Here is a 17,651-nt window from a genome sequence, read left to right on the forward strand (position 1 = left end):
CAGTGGATAAAAGATCTTCCTCTCCGTCTCTCCACCTCTCTGTATATCTAACACGCCAATAAAAATAAATAATAGGGCCCGGCGGCGTGGCCTAGTGGCTACAGTCCTCGCCTTGAAAGCCCTGGGATCCCATATGGGCGCTGGTTCTAATCCCAAAAGCTCCACTTCCCATCCAGCTCCCTGCTTGTGGCCTGGGAAAGCAGTTGAGGACGGCCCAATGCGTTGGGACCCTGCACCCGCGTGGGAGACCCGGAGGAGGTTCCAGGTTCCCGGCATCGGATTGGCGCGCACCGGCTCGTTGCAGCTCATTTGGGGAGTGAATCATCGGACGGAAGATCTTCCTCTCTGTCTCTCCTCCTCTGTGTATATCTGGCTGTAATAAAATGAATAAATCTTTAAAAAAAATAAATAATAAATCTTAAAAGAAGAGATTGGTGAATTTCACTTTAACATAGCTCTAAAAGCTCATAGGTAAGCTTTATATTCCACATATTCCACATAGCCATGATTGTCTTAAAAAGGCTATAGATATGAGCCTGGCATGATGGCTCAGAAGCTAAATCCTGGCCTTGCAAACACCAGGATCCCAGATGGGCACCAGTTCATGTCCTGGCTGCTCTACTTCCCACTCAGCTCCGTGCTGTGGCCTGGGAAAACAGTAGAGGATGGCCCAAAGCCTTGGGACCCTGCACTCGCATGGGAGATCTGGAAAAAGCTCCGGGCTCTTGACTTCAGATCAGCTCAGCTCCAGACGTTGTAGCCACTTGGAGAGTAAATCAGCAGAAGGAAGATATTTCTGTCTTTCCTTCTGTGCCTTTTCAATAAAAATAAATGTATAAAAAAAAAAAAGAGGTTTGGAATCGGCGCAGCAGCCTAGGGGCTAAAATCCTCACCTTGCATGTGCTGGAATCCCATATTGTCACCGGTTCTAATCCTGGCTGTTCCACTTCCCATCCAGCTCCCTGCTTGTGGCCTGGGAAAGCAGATGAAGACGGTCCAAAGCCTTAGGACCCTGTGCTTATGTGGGAGACCCAGAAGAGGCTCCTGGTTCCTGGCCATTGTGGCCACTTGGGGAGTGAACCAGCAGATGGAAGCTCTATCTCTGTGTCTCCTCTCTCTCTGTATACTGGCATTTCCAATAAAAGTAAATAAATCTTTAAAAAATTGGCTATGGATATGGTTTTTACTTTTCAGTTTAAACATTTGTCTGAGGCTGTATTTTCTTCACATAGTTCAATCAAAACAATATATAACAGAATTAAACGCAAAAACATTAGAAAACAGCCCTTAAAAAAAAACCAGCCCTTCTAACATTGATTAGTAAACCAGTGTCACTCTCCTTATTAATTTTTCTGGCAAATATATATTTACTTTTAATTTTAAAATCATGTGTATGTAACATGCTACAGATACATTATTTTGAAATTTTAAAAAATTTTCCTTTCTTTTACAGGAACTACTGGTAAATAAAACACATGCTACAAACATCCCACTTGGCTGGGACACTTGTGTGTCATATAGGAGTGCCTGGGTTCAATCCTCAGCTCCAGCACCTATTAACAGGAACTGGAAAGAAAGCAATGACAACTCCAGTAGTTAGCATTCTGCCACCTATGTGGGGAATCTGGATAGAATCCCTGGGTCCTGGTTTTGGTCTCCTGGCATCTGTCTTTATCCTGCAGGTGAACCAGCCAATGGGAATGCACATATTCTGTCTCTTAAATAAATAACAACAATAAAAGTAAAAAGATTCAGATGTTTTTACTAATGTTTAAGAGCATTAAGCAGAGACCAGAAAATTTCTAGAAGGTTTGTTTGTTTGTTTGCTAATTCAGGGAAAGAGATTTTTCCCTTGCTCATTCACACCTCTAATGGTTACAAGGGCCAGAATGAATCAGTCAGGAGCCAGGAACCAGGGGCTTCTTCCCAATCTCCCACATGGGTACAGGGGCCCAAGGACATGGGCCATCTCCCGCTGCTTTCCCAGATTATCAGTAGAGGACTCGATGAGAAGTAGAGCAGCCAGAAGTTGAACTGGTGCCGAATGTAATGGGAACTGCATGTGGTGTCTACCCACTGCATCAAATTGCCTCCCAAATTTTAAGAACTGTTGTGAAAGAACATTATTTGAGGCTGGAAGTTGGCACAGGCAAACAGGATAAAAAATAACAATGAAATTCATGAAAAGGGCAAATACCAAACGTAGCTGTAGATCAAAGAATAAAATCATTGTTCAAAAGCTGATATCTTAATTTTCACCTATTAAATAAACCAATGTGTAAATGTACAAAGAAAAAAGCAGTCATGGAAATGGCCACTGGGTTTATATATCAGAACAAACACTAAGTCAGTATGTCTACATTAAAAGTTTGAAAATGTTTATATACCATACTTTATTCAATAACTTCCTTTCTAAGAACTCTTCCTTAAATAATGGGATTTGGGGTAAGAGTACATCAAATGCAAATTATTTTAACATTTATTTATTTTTACTGGAAAGTCAGATATACAGAGAGGAAGATCTTCCATCTGATGATTCACTCCCTGAGTGACTGCAATGGCCGGTGCTATGTCCATCTGGAGTTATGAGCCTTTTCCGGGTCTCCCATGAGGGGAACAGGGTCTCAAGGCTTTGGGCCATCCTCGACTGCTTTCCCAAGCCACAAGCAGGGAGCTGGATGGGAAGTGGAGCTGCCGGGATTAGAACTGGCGCCCATATGGGATCCTGGTGTGTTCAAGGGGGTGGACTCCAGCCACTAGACCAAGGTACTAGGCCCAAAATGCAAATTATTAAGCATCAGGTTGAACAGTTAGCCTTAGAAGATATGAAGAAAAAACTTCAAATCCAAAGATAATCATAAAATTTTATTTTCATGATAAAGCAGAAGTAACTAAGATATGTTCAGTGCTGGGAATAACCAGGGGTTTCTAAGGAAACTATCAGGTACCTTAGTGTAACTGTTACAATGATGCAACGATCTAACATTGTATGGCATAAAGTCTCCCTGTATTATTAACATGGAATTGAGATATTCTAGGAAGTATCACTGAAAGCAAAAAAAAGCAAAGTTTGCTCTTTCAATTATATTTATTTCTATATATTTCACTATAGCATTATAATTATGTCTTAATATATAATTATATATGTAGAGTAGAAAAGAGGATGAGAATAATTTTCTCCAAAGTTTTTCTTTGTAAAATTCCCAAGTTTTGATACTTACAGATTTTAACAAAACAATTACAATAAAATATGAACTAGAGCGGACTTGAAATGATATTGTCATTGTGTCTACAGTTTTCCCTCATGAAACAGGCAATTAACCTTTCAGGCGTTTTATTTTACTCACTTATAGTCTCTCTCCCAGAATTTCACTGGTCGGACATATGAAGTGATGAATATTGCACTTCCCAGGAAGGGGTTCAGTGGAGTGGAGAAGATGGCTGAGACAGCAGCCTGAATAAACAGCATGGCTGAATCTACGGGAATACTTGTTAAGGAATTCAGTGTTCATCGGTGCATATGCTCTAAAAACAACTCCCCACAATCACACTCACATTCAGCAATTAGAGAAAGTTCACCAGAAAAACATCACCAGATAATGTTAAGAGGATATGGCAAAAAACAAACCTGAGGAAGGAAAGTAAAAGCTGTGTCATGCTTTGATGGGGCTCAGAGAAACACAAGGTCACCTCCAAAAGCCCATGGAAAACATGCATGGTATTTTATTTCATTTTGTACAAAAAATTTTTAAGTCTTCCTAGCATGTGCTAATGTTTACAAGGTAATCAAAACGTGTTTTGCAAAACGGAATTGAAAGGTAAGTTGAAGGGTGGGCATTTGGCCTGTAGGTTCAAGACACGGGTTGGGAAGCCTGTATCCCATATTGAAGCCTCTGAGCTCAAGCCAGACCTCCACTCCTGATCTCAGCTTCCTGCTACTCCAGACCCCAGGAGCTAGCAGGTGATGGTTCAAAAGTATTTGGGTTCCTGTAACCCACCTGGGAGAAGCAGATTATGTTCCCAGCTCCTGGTTTTGGTCTGGCACAGCCCCAAGTGGGAAATGACAAAGCACACAGGAGCTTTCTGTCTCTTCTCTAGCTAATACTTTTCAAAAGATGTTTTGTTGCAAAAACTGAAATCTACACAATATTTTTCATAATACGCAGTTTCCATAAATTTTCTGAAGACTCATTTGGTAAAATTCTATGTTAATCTTGAGAAGGAATGCCTAGGTTTCATTTTCTGGAAGGTTAAAACTAAAATCTGTAGCCTCCACAAGTCTGCCTTTCAACATTATTACCATGTCATTGATCTTTGCTGTTTAGAGAATACTTCTAAAAAATGAAAATAGAAAACTTTAGATATTAATATAATTGTGCTCTGAGAAATGTTTGTACCTTCATTCATTTATGAATTTTAGCAGATGGCATTGTGGTATAGTGTGTAAAAGCTGCTGCTCACAGTGCCAGTATACTATGTGGTCACCAGTTTGAGTCCCAGCTGTTCCACTTTGACCTAGCTCCCTGCTAATCTGCTTGGGAAAGCAGTGGAGGAGGATCCCACAGCTCGGGCCTCTACACCCATCGGGGAAGACCAGGAATATGCATCTGGCTTCTGGCTTCAGCCTGGCCCAGACTTAGCTATTTGGCCCATCTGAGGAATAAACCAGCACACTGAAGATCTTTTTGTCTCTGCCTTTCTGTAACTATGACTTTTAAATAAATAAAATACATTAAAAAAAACCCTCTAAGTACATTTACATGTAGTAAAAATTCCCAGACTTTTGAGCAAGCATTTGGCCTAGAGGTTTCTATGCCCGTATCCTATCATACTACATCACCCGGGGTCAATACCTGGCTTCACTTAACCGCAGCTTCTAATGAATTCAGATCCTGAGAGGTAGCGATGATGGTTCCTGACAAACATGTGGACGCCCTGGACCCGGTCCCAGCCTCCCAGACTTCACTCTGGCTCTTGCCCAGCCCAGAGCAAACATAGGCATTTGAGGAAATCAATGGAGATGAGCTTCCCTACCCCCATCTGTCTGTCTCTGCCTCTCAAATAAAATGAAAGGCACTCCTGGATTTTAATATTCATAGATGTAAATAAAATTCAAATCAGCATTACTTACTTACAAAAGCTAATAGCTTTCTTACGTTTGCCAGATCTGTGGGTCACAGATATTAATATATGTTAAACTATCAAAATTAAGAACAGGAATGAATATTGAAGAATTTGACTTTCAAATAACTTTCACAAGAGTAGCCTATATTCTATGCCCGTGAAAACTTCAGCCTATAAACTGATAATACCACCAAAAATATAACTGCCCACTCCTACAAAACGCTGAGAAGGATACGGGGCACTGCGAAAGGCTGTGCGAAGGCATGGAAAGCAGAACCCCACGTGATCTGCCATGGGGCGATGTAGGTATACACGAACTGCAACTTGTAAAGGAGTTCTCGAAGCTGCAGGGGCAGAAGCAGAGCCATCAGTGAAACTCAAGATCAGGTATTTGAAGAGAAAATAAAAGACTTGTAAATTACTCTTCTTACCAAGGAAATGACACAGAAATTCTTTTTGCATAACAGGACAAGCTATATCTACTGCCAAAACAATTTAGCTATTTTTAAATACACTGTTTTCAAGCATAGATTACTATCTCATGGATTTCACCTGTTTAGAAAAAAATATGCTCTCTACTGGCCAAACACATGAATTACCACTAACTACAAGCAATAACAACGAAAGGTAAGAGGCAGAGAAATAATTATCCTCAAAATAAAATTTACATGTCAGTAAAACTTAAGTGATACACAGATTTATTTTAACTTAAGACATATTTTCATCAAATTTTACTGCTGTGGAAACTGAGTGTGTTTTAAATATAATATCAAATGGAATTTGGAAACAGCATTTATAATACAGTTGTTACTGCCTGCTTAAGGGATTTTAGTTGTATAACTAGCACCCATTAACAACCTCAACTGTTATCGACAGGAAACACAACACATAGTTCAATCTTAATTAAATTTGAATCTGTTATGGTTTTTGAATACCTTCAATGATGACATTTGTTGCCTATGTATGTTGAGCAATGCAAAGCCAATTCTCAAAACAGATCCCATTAAAGCAAGATGTTTTAACTAAGTCCATGCCAGGATTAGATAACACTTAGTCCTCTACCATATTTTAGCTGATTTTCAAATTACTTTATTCACATTTCAATTCTAAAAATCACAACTCAACCAATTAGAAAATGCAGATACACTGGTTTAGGTGAGGTACAAGAGTGTGATGGGCAGAGCCGGGGAGAGATGCGATACTCATTGGTTCCAATAGAGGTCGGGGCTCAGAAGAGAACCAACCCAGGGGTTAAAACCATCAGCTGATCGGAGTGATGGACGGTGGCGGGCACTGTGCTTACTAGTAGTACATGTAGGAGCCTGGACTGGGAATGCCTCAAAGTTTTTTTTAGGGGGATTCCCCTGAACAAAATGGAGGAATCAAAGCATTAATCAAAAAAAGATGGAAAATGGAGTAGATGAATCAACCACCTCAGCTTTATGCTTGCAGCGGAAAACTGGACAAGGGGAAACCCTAAGACGGACTATGTCAATCAGTGGACTCTGCACCAGCCTCATCATACCTGGACTGTTGCTGATGATATGTTGGTGCTTCTAATTGATCGAGGTGACGCTCTGCTGGCTCTGCCTACAAACCTGAGAGGGCCTCCCTAAGAGGCGGTTGAACTTGAACTGGACAAGTGGGATGCTGGACTCTGTATGGTGTGAGCTTTTAATTAGGGAATCTCAACGGAACTTGAGCTGTGGTTATGCATCAAGGTGAAGGAATTCATGATGGGGGAAGGGTTTGGGGTGAAGGGGGGGGAATCCCAGTACCTATGAAATTGTGTCATGTAATGCAATGTAATTAATGAATAAATGAATATTAAAAAAAAAAAAAAAAAAAACAAAAAAAAAGAAAATGCAGATAAACCCCCTGTGTCTGGGGATACAACTCAGAGTTCTGCAGGAAACTCTCAGCCAGGGTGTATAGTCAAGACCACAGCAAACAGTAGCAGCCTGGACACATCATGACACCACTTCAACCCTTAACAGCACCAGCTCAGGAAACTGCTCAGATTCTAAACATGAAGTATCAAGCATGATGCAAGTATCAAAGGAAAGTTAGATATGTAATTACGTGGATAAGTGGTTGGAGGATATTAACACTTTAGAATAAATTTAATTTTTGCTTAAAAGGTTATTAAATCGATGGTGAACCTTACACTGCTGCCATCTCAGAATTATACACACACACATACATATCCCTTATATATTACCTGCCTATAATAATAATTAGGTCTTATCTACTGACTGTAATAAAATGCAAAACTCCTTAAGGGTAAAGCCTCTTCTGTTTTGTTCACTGATGTAATTAAAACATTTAGAACAATTCTGGAAAATACTATTCCTCACAGAAACATTTTTAAAAATCAAAGTACTAGCAGTATGTGTTGTGGCACAAGAAGTTAAGTTGCCAATTGGGATATCCACATTTTGTACAGGAGCGTCAATTCAAGTCCCAGCTTCCTCTTAATGCATCCTGGGAGGTAGTAGAGAATGACTCAAGCGCTTGGGTCCCTGTCACCTATGTGGGATACCTAGATGGAGTTCCAAGTTCCTGGCTGTGGTCTGGCCCAGCCCTGGCTGTTGCAGGCATTTCAGAAGTGAACCAGCAGATAGCAGACACCACATTCTCTCTTTCTCTGCCTTTCAAGTAGAAGAAAATAAACAAACACAGTACTAAAAGAATCCAAATTAGTGAAGTATAAATATCATAGTGCAGGGTGTTTCAAACATTGTTCAGTTTATATTCTATTGCAACTTTCACTTTTATCCAACCTAGTAGTAGTAAGATGAAACACAATTTCTAATTTAAATGTTTAAATTTATTGAGAAACCACAAGCTCCTTTATACAAACAGTTCCCTGGTTGGTTTATTGGCTTCCTTCTTTATTCAATAACCACGCTCACTAAAAGAAGTAACAAAATTTATGTGAAACATCAGACTGGAATATTTTAAGAAACTATCACAATATTGAAACTATCACTGAAACCTGTTTAAATGAAGTATTTTTCCAATGTTACCGCTCTCATACTAGGGTAGTGCCATTATTACATCTGAATTGCTACCAAATTCCTTAAGCTCTAGGTTCTTTCCCGAATTATCCCAATGGAGCTAACTAAGCTCACTTTCTTAAAATTGGACTTGCAACGCGTTTTGTAGTTGTTCAATGGCTTCAGCTCTGTTTTCCATCAACACAGGTCAAAGTCTTTTATATGTGCTCAGTGTTAATATAAACTTTAGACATTTGATTTACAAATACTCTGGCAGTACAATTCACTTCATTTTTAAAAATAATGTAGTTTGGCAAAAAGATGCATGGATTAGAAGGCACAAGACCCGGGTTTTATCATTTCATCTGCAAAAGGCCTATTAAAGACAGTTATCTAGGTCACAGACGAATATTTGATTTTAGAAGACTACTGCAGACTTCAGAGTATTTTGTGTAATCAGTCTAATTTCTTATTGTTCCAATATGGCCTCATATCTTTGTTCAGCTATCAAGATTCTATCTTCAGCTGGAATTTGTTCCTTCTATTTACCCAGCAACCCAAAATCCAAATCTGTAATTACCATTTCTTATCTGTAAAAATTTTTTAAACGACACTCCCTTTTGGAAGCTGCTATATATTTTTTTATTAATTATTTTGCATTATGTGACAGTTTCATAGGCTCTGGGAATCCCCCCACCCCTCCCCACACCCTTCCCCCCTAGTGGATTCCTCCACCTTGGTGCAGTATTACAGTTCAAATTCAATCAAGATCCTTTCCTTGCAAACGTATACCAAGCATACAGTCCAGCTACTTATGGTCCAAATGGGTTGAACAGTTTCTTGGGGAGACCATTTCTGGTCCGAAGTTAGAGCTGGTAGAATATCATCCCAGTCAATTAAGAGTCCCAATATAACATCAACAGCAATTTGCAACATTATGGAATTGACATGGTTTTGAGTAACCAGTATGTTAAAAAAAAAAAAAAAAAAAAAAAAGCAAGTCCTAACCACAACCTATGATTAGCTCATTGACATTTCAATTTTAGTTTATATACAGGACCGGCTGCTATATACCTTAAAATGGCTATAAGGTACCATTCAGCTGTCTCGTGTCTATTTCATTTTAGTATTTAGCCATTTGTTGTGTTGAAGTATAGTTTTGCTGATCTTGGCAGATTTTAGGATAATCTAGATTAGCTTGTAATTCTAACAAGACATTTGTCGACAATTAAGGTGCAGAACATTTTTTTGGGGGGGGGGTGTGCAGGAAAATCCTCAACACCATGGTGAGGAGTGACTAATCTTTGTGTCCCACCCAGCGAGGCATCAGCCAATCCACGCCAGCTCTTTCCTGTCAGATTCCAAGCTCTACTTTTTGTTGTTTGTCTATTTATTTTAGGTTTTTTTAGTTTGTATGATTGTTCGTTTGCTATGAGGGGTTTTCGGAGCGATCCCGATGGTCATTGCGAGGGAGGGTGGGGGTCCAGAGGTGGAGCCAGGCTCGGACCAGAGAAAGCTCTCCTCCCTGGTCCCGAAGGACATTTATTGTTCTTCTGTGTCTGCGGACCGCTCAGGGCTTCTGGTTGTCTTTCCGATGATGTTGGTTTCTGCACGGTAGTGTTTGGACTTCTTCCATCCCCTGTGGAAGCTCCGGTTGGGGGTGGGTGACCTCAGAGTACTCGGCCTCCGAGGGCATCCAATTCCCTGTGGCCTCCTTGGCAGTTGGGATATAGTTCTTGTTGCTCGTATTAATACTTTGTGGTGAAGGTCTGGGAGTCTTCATGGTTGGGATCCAAGCTTCCTCCTTACCACCTGCTCCACTCTGGAGTGGAAGCTGCTATATTTTTCAAAAACACTTAACCCTCCCCAATTTTTCTATATAACTACATCTTCTCCATCCATCTAAAGTCAGAAATGCATCATTAATCAACCACAGTGGTGGCTCTGTTAGGAGTAGGGTGCAGAATCTTTTTCTGACAAGGGCCATTTGGATACTCAGAACATCATCTACAGGCCACACAAATTACCAACTAAAAAATTAGCCTGCCACAGATTGACCGAATTTTAAATCTCATCTGCAACTCCTTAGCAGGGTCAAAGCAAATGATTTTATGAGCGTTACATTTTTGCCTTTTGACTAGACATTCCTCATCCCAGATAATAGACTGTGAAGCTCCTAAAACACTGGCAGGTTGGAAATATATTGCTTGTGCTTGCCTTGGTAGCACATACACTAAAATAGATACTGTTCACTTCAAATAAAACCAGTTAAGAAATGTATGCATCACTGACACTAACTACTGGATCACACAGAGGAACGACTTGTACATACAGGGATGTTCCACACAGTAAGTTACCTTGTTGAAGAGTATGGACATGAAGAAGAGATCTAATAGCATGGTCTCTGAAAAAGCTTCATAGTCAAACTTGAAGAAGAGCACAGTAAAGATGACTGTGACGTACTGGTAGGTAGGGCTGCTGAAGGAGGAGCGCAGCAACTTCAAACCAGCAATGGTGATCATCAAAGCACCTAGTCTGTTACAGAGAGAAAGCACGGCTCACTGACACACGGCCAAAAACACTGGAAAGCCTCATGTTGGCAAGATCATCATTTAATTCATAAGGTTTACAACACAGGGGTTCACACTGAAACTTCTAAAAATGATATAGTTACATGTATCATATCCTGAGAGGATCTGACTAGTGTAATATTCTCTTTTAATAGTAGATGCCAAGATTCTTATCCTTTATATAAACAGGCATGTTTAAAAAACAGCACTGGCGTTCTGACATGATTCTCTAGTTACAGCTCTTTAGAAGCCATCTAGCACATGAAAAACACAATGCTTATTTAATAATACACATCTATTCTAGTGGGTGACTGTGGGGTAACTGATCATTTGTATGGTATAATGTGTGCAAAGACAGTAACCTTCCAAACTCACTTTCTAACAGTAAAATTAAGCTTTCCTTATGTTATCTCTTAACATACCAGTTGGCAGTGAATGACATGTTTGGAGAAGTGAATATGCCAAGAGCAGCAATAGATGTTCAAAACAGTGACGTCAAGGACAAAATTCTACCTAAATATCACAGTGTCTTGTAACAAAAGACAATCAATGAATACCTGATCCTTGGTAACTTCAGACACTTGTTATAGCCCTGGGTGGTCAAACATAGATCAGGGAAATATGGTACTTACTCTGTATCCAGTTTCTTCGGGCTGGCAATTGTCTCTGCACTGCTACTCAGTTCATTGAGAACAACCAAGGGATAGATAACATTCTTCTCCACAAAAAGAAGCCACACGTGAAGTTTCTCAAACCACATCATGGTAGCTTCATCTAACAATAACACAAGTCAAGAAGACCACATCATCTAATAGATACAGCAGTAAGGCAATGTGATGAGAAATAAAAATTCCATAATGCAAATTTAGTTAGATACTATAAAATCAAAATGTAAGACATCCAGTGCTGGCAATGTGACACAAGGGGTTAAACTGCAGCCCATGATGCCAGCACACTATATGGGTGCTGGTCATGTCCTGGCTGTTCCACTTCCAATTCAGCTTCCTGTGGATGCACCTGGAAAAGCAGCAGCACACGGCCCAAGCCTCTGGGTCCTGCTCCCTTTTGGGAGACCTACAAGAAGATCCTAGCTACTGGCTTCAATTTGGGTCAGCCTTGGTCACTGAGGCAATTTGGGGCATGAATCCACAAACGGAAGATTTCTCTCTCTGTATTTCCTTCTAACTTTACCTTTCAAATAAACACAACAGCTATTTTTATAAAAATTTATTTATTTTGATTGGAAAGTCAAATATACAGAGAGGAGAGACAGGAAGATCTTCTGTCTGCTGATTCACTCCCCAAGTGGCCACAATGGCTGGAGCTGTGCCAATCCAAAGTCAGGAGCTAGGAGCGTCTTCTAGTTCTCCCACATGGGTGCAGGGTCCCAAGGCTTTCGATTGCCCTCGACTGCTTTCCCAGGCCAACAGCAGAAAGCTATATGCGAAGTGGAATCACTGGGACACGAACTGGTGCCCATATGGGATCCAGGCGTGTGCAAGGCAAGGACTTTAGCCACTAAGCTACTACACTGGGACCCTACAATAGATCTTAAAAAAAAATTGTAAGAAATCCAGCAATGGAATCAACTGTCAGTTTATACAAATTCTGGGAACTTGCAAATTGGACATGACTTACATTTGATGAACTTCATTCTAAACCTTAAATCTTGACACTTTGGTTTGACTATTTATTTTTATTTGAGAGCCAGAGAGAGACAAAAAGAGTTCTCCCCTTCCAATTTAGTCCCCAAATGCCCACTAAGGCCAGCACTGGGTCAGAAGCAATGGGTCTCTGTGGGAGCAGCAGGAACCCACCATCACTGCCTCCTACAGTGGACCTCAGCGGGAAGCTGCCATCGTGTGCAGTCAGGAGCTGAAGCACATGCTCCCAATGCTGAGGTGCAGGCGTCTTAACTTCAAGGCCAACACCTGCTCAGAGTTCCACTTTTAGGTGTAACTTTCCCCCTACTTATGCCTGTAATGTGTGGATGGAGAAAAGATTATGGAGAATTATCTGGCCTCCTCTCCCTTCAAAAATAAACAAATAATCTAGTTTAAGTTTCTTTGTTTTAACCAACTTATTTACTTGAAAAGTACAGAGACAGGGAGGGAGGGAGACACAGAAACAAGATCTTTCATCCATTGGTTCACTCCCCAGATGTCCCCAAAAGCTGGGGCTATGCCAGGCCAAAGCCAGGAGTCAGGAACTACATCTGGGTCTCTTATGTGAGTGGTGAGAACTCAACCACTGGGGCCATTAACTGCTGCCTCCTGGAGCATAAGCTGGAACCTGTAAGTGAAGTTCAGAGCAGCTGGAACTCAAATCTGGCATTGTGACAGGGAAGATAGGCCCCAAGCTGAGGATTAATCCATGTACTAAAATGCTTGTGTATATTACCTGATTTTAAAATGCTAAGCTACACAGATGCAATATGAAATGCAGTATCAGAGCAGATATGAAAATATATGAATTAATACTTCAGAAGGGTTACTTTTCATTGCAATATTTTTCTAACATTTCCATATATTTCATTGGGGGAAATGCCTTTCTTTGGTCACCTAAAAACAGTATCACCTGGCTTTAGAAAGTGTCCTAATAAACATTTTTCTTTCAGTTGTTAAAATCAGGAGGGGGCAAAACACTTTGTTATTAGTGGATACTTTGGATAAGTCAAAAAATTTTATGCTGATTAAAAATTCACAGAATCTGGATTAATCTTTTGATAAGATTAAGAATGAGAGAAAGGCCTAGTACTGTGGCACAGTGAGTTAAGCTGCTGCTTGCAATGCCAGCAACTCATACCAGATTGCTAGTATGAGTCTTGGCTGCTCCAATCCGGCTCACTGGTAATGTGCCTGAGAGTGTGGCAGAGGAGCCTCGAGCATTTTCGTCCCTGCCACTCATGTGCAAGACCTGGCTGGAGTTCCGGGCTGTTGGTTTTGATCAGGCCAGCCCCAGCCATTTGGGGGAGTGAAGCAGTGTATGTAAAATTTTTCTCTCTGCCCTTCCCTCTCCTTTTCTGTAACTTTGCTTTCCAAAAACATAAAAAAGCAAAGAAGCAATAATGGCCAGTGATTTATTTTAATAAAAGTTGTTGATACTTAATATAAGTTAGATTTACCTGATATAATTTATCCAAGTATATAAAGGTGATATCAATAGTTTCACAATCATGGGGACTGGTGCATGGCACAGATGTTAAGCCACGTATAAAGCCATCATGTCATCTGAGAGTCAGTTTCCGACTTGTCTGCTCTGTTTCTGATTCAGGTAGTTCCCTGTTAATGCTCCTGAGAAGGCAGCTGAAGCTGGCCCAAGTGCTTGAGCCCCTGCACCCACATGGAAGATCCACATGGAGTCCTGGCTCCTGGTGTCATCCTGGCCCGACCTCAGATACTGAGACCATTTAGAAAAGGAAGTCACAGGAGGGAAGATCACTCTCTACCCATTCCCCTAAACCCTGTTAACTCTCACTTTCAAATAAACAAAATGAAACCTCAAAAGTTCACAATTATAAAAACACCTCACTTCTAGTTATCTTCGTCAGATTCTTGAAATTTTGATATTATCATTCCTTACTGAAAAATCATGTGTTTCATAAAAGTTCTATGTGAAACTACTACTGTCAGATATGCATTACTGTTGACTTTAAAAAAAAAAACTTTTAATTATTTATTTGACATTTGAGAGACAGAGAAGGATTCCCTTAATCTCTAGTTCATTTCTCAAAAAACCACAATGGCTGTGGCTGGGCCACTTGGGTCTCAGTGGAGGTTACACACTCAAGCACTAAAGCTGTAACCTGCTGGTCCCAGAGCGCACAGCAGCAGCAAGCTGGAGTGACAGTGGCATCAAACTCCATTTAGGCATGCTGCTATGGGCTACGGAGATCCCAGCAGGACGCTGCTACTCCCCGAGGCCAGGGCCATGGTGCAGAAGGCTTATCCTGCACCACCACCATCCCATATGGGTTTGAGTTGTGGCAGCTTGACTTAAAACTCAGCTCCATGGGAAGGCAGCAGAAAAGGGCCCAAGTCATCGGGCCCTGCACTCATGTGGGAGACTGGAGGAAGTTCCAGTCTCCTGGCATCAGACCAATTGCACTCAGACCATTGTGACCATTGAGAGTGAACCAGTGAACTGAAACATCTTGGAAAAAAAAAATCTGGGGCCAGCATTGTGGTGTGGTACGCTAAGCTTCTGCCTGAGGCGTTGGCATCCCAAATGGGTGCTAGTTTGAGTCTCAGCTACCCCATTTCCTATCCAACTCCCTCCTTATGGCCTGGAAAGCAGTGGAAGATGGCTGATAGCTGAAGTCCTTGGGTGTCTGTATCCACATGAGGGACCCAGAAGCTCCTGAGAACTGGTTTCAGATTAGCTCATTTCCAGCCATTGTGGCCATGTGGGGAGTGAACCGGCACACGAAAGGCCAACTTCTCTCTGGTGCCCCTACCCTTTCTGTAAAATACGCTTTTCAAATGAAGAGAAAAAAATATTAAAAAAAAATCTGAGCTAATAGCAATTACAAAATACTGACTGTTTCTTTTTACTTACTAATTTCTTTTTCCTATTCATTCTTTCACCCAGGCTGTGCACAGTATCTTTGGTAAAACCATCAGCAAAGCCCTTTCTTTCCTCCCTACAGTGTCTTAAGTTACAAGTATTTCAAACAAACGCCTTTAAAACGATTGGCTCACCCAGATAGGGAAAGAAAAACCAACTAGAAAAGAAAAAAACAGCTAGTCAGGCTTAGAAAGAGAAGCCATACATTTTTAAGATTTGAGGAATGTTTATAGTCCCACCTACACTCTTGAAGAACTGTGGATTTTTTACTCACTACTTGTTGAATTCTTTACTTAGTGAAGGGTTAAGCTTGTGATTATAAAGTAAACCAAAAGTATGTCACTGTAAAAATTAAAAGAAAAATTAAAAAAAAAGGAGAGAGGGTAGAAGGAAGACAGGGTATGGTGGGAAGTGTCATGAAGCCCTTCAAACTGCAGATATGAAATACATGAAATTTGTTTCCCTTATATGAATGTTTTTTAAAAGAGAAGTCATAGATGTGCACACAAAGACTCACAAATGAAAGGTCTCTACAAAACAACTTAGAGAAGGAAGAAAGTTTAAGAAGGTACTTTGAAAAGTTGGTAGGAACAGACTAAAAAGACAGGTTTATTTTGATGCCAAAAAATTTTTAGGAGCTGGCACTATGATGTAATGGGTGAAGCTGCTACCTACAACCCCAACATCCCACATAGGCACCAGTTCATGCTCCAGCTGCTCTGCTTCCGATCCAGCTCCATCATAAAGATCTGGGAAAAGCAGTAAATGGCTCAAGTGTTTGGTCTCCTGCCTGCCACCCACGGGGGAGACCCAAATAAAGTGCCTGACTCCTAGTTTCCTCCTTGTCCCAGACCGGGTCTTCGCAGCCATCTAGGAACAAACCAGTGAATGGAAGATCTCTGTCTTTTCTCTCTGTAACTCTGACTTTCAAATAAATAAATCAATCTTCAAAAATAATTGAAAACCATGCAGTCTTCATAACCTATTTCTCAAGAATTTTGTGACCATCTCTTACATTCTGTGGAATGTTATAACTGCAGCACTGCCCCTTAAACTTCAGCTGAAATTACAGCATCCTGTGAGCAATCAGATTCAGGAACCTCTTCAAATCTAAACTTAAGAAACATAAGCCAAAGCGCTACTTGATGACACTGAGCTCATTTATCTAGCACTATAGTCATGAAAAGGGAAAAAGACTGATAGTATCCAGGAGAGTGTAAATGAAATACTTACTTCGAACTTCATATTGCTTATACTCTACTGTCTTCAGCAGAGGATGAGAGAAACAGTGCCAGGGTAGCTGTTTTCTAACTTGAGGCAGCACATAATGGGCCACAAACCCCACAAAGCCGACCAGTGCATACAACACATACCTGAGTGCGGGCTGAAAGAAAAGGAGAGAAAATCACAAGTGAATTGGAGACGCCCACTGAAAGGGAGCAAAACAAAGAACCTCAAGGAGGGATCACAGAACTCCATCCAGCAGCCAACAGTCACACAGGAGCAGACTCACGTCTGTCCTCAGAAGCCAGACCGGACAAGCTTAGATCCACAGACGCTGCACTCAGTAGTGGGGGATATTTTCCTGACTATGTGAGGACCTGATCCAATCATAAAAATTTTAAAAGCAAGAACTGAAGGATCAAGCTATTAAATAATAGTGCCCTAGAAAAAAGTTCCAGAATATTTCTCAAAGTACAAAAACAACATTTAACAAAGTAAACTTTATATTGTTTGTTATCAACAAAATCACCACTGTGTGACAAGAATGAGGAAACTTAAGCCCACAGCTGGAGAGAGATTATACAGAAGAACGAGACCAACTTTTTTTTTAAAGGTTTATTTTTATTGGAAAGGTAGATATTCAGAGAGGAGGACAGACAGAGAGGAAGATCTTCCGTGTGATAGTTCACTCCCCAAGTGAGCACAATGGCTGGAGCTGAGCCAATCTGAAGTCAGGAGCCAGGAGCCCGGAGCCTCTTCCGGGTCTCCCATGCGGGTGCAGGGTCCCAAAGCTTTGGGCCATCCTTGACTGCTTTCCCAGGCCACAAGCAGGGAGCTGGTTGGGAAGCAGGGCTGCAGGGATGAGAACCGGCGCCTATATGGGATCCCAGCAAGTTCAAGGCAAGGACTTTAACCATTACGCTACCGCGCCAGGCCCAAGACCAACTTCTAAAGACAAAACTGTAAATTCTGAGTTGAAAAATACACTGGATGGAATTAATGCCAGATTTCAAACTACAGAAAAATTAAAACAGAGGGGAGAAAACAAATTTAATGAACAAAGCATCAAGATGACTATGAGACAACTTTCAAAGGTCTTAAGACATATGTAGCTAGAATCCATGGGTCCGATGGTGAGAAGGGGCAGAGGAAGGGTGGAGAAGAAGAG

At 41.0% G+C, this 17,651-nt stretch overlaps 1 protein-coding gene across 5 annotated transcripts in view; it reads right to left on the bottom strand.

The window, feature by feature from the left end:
• The window catches only part of PCNX1 (pecanex 1), a 152,115-nt gene that overhangs the window by 29,590 nt on the left and 104,874 nt on the right, over positions 1 to 17,651 (bottom strand). For all 5 annotated transcript variants that reach the window (XM_004584432.2, XM_058655456.1, XM_058655454.1 and 2 more), the window contains 5 exons: positions 16,493 to 16,643; positions 11,326 to 11,467; positions 10,481 to 10,658; positions 5,360 to 5,468; positions 3,348 to 3,477 (listed from right to left, as the gene is read on the bottom strand). In XM_004584432.2, the coding sequence (XP_004584489.2) occupies positions 3,348 to 3,477; positions 5,360 to 5,468; positions 10,481 to 10,658; positions 11,326 to 11,467; positions 16,493 to 16,643 (710 nt within the window). The remainder of the gene's footprint in view (positions 1 to 3,347; positions 3,478 to 5,359; positions 5,469 to 10,480; positions 10,659 to 11,325; positions 11,468 to 16,492; positions 16,644 to 17,651) is intronic.

Source organism: Ochotona princeps, chromosome 26 (assembly GCF_030435755.1).
Source record: "Ochotona princeps isolate mOchPri1 chromosome 26, mOchPri1.hap1, whole genome shotgun sequence".
Taxonomy (NCBI): domain Eukaryota; kingdom Metazoa; phylum Chordata; class Mammalia; order Lagomorpha; family Ochotonidae; genus Ochotona; species Ochotona princeps.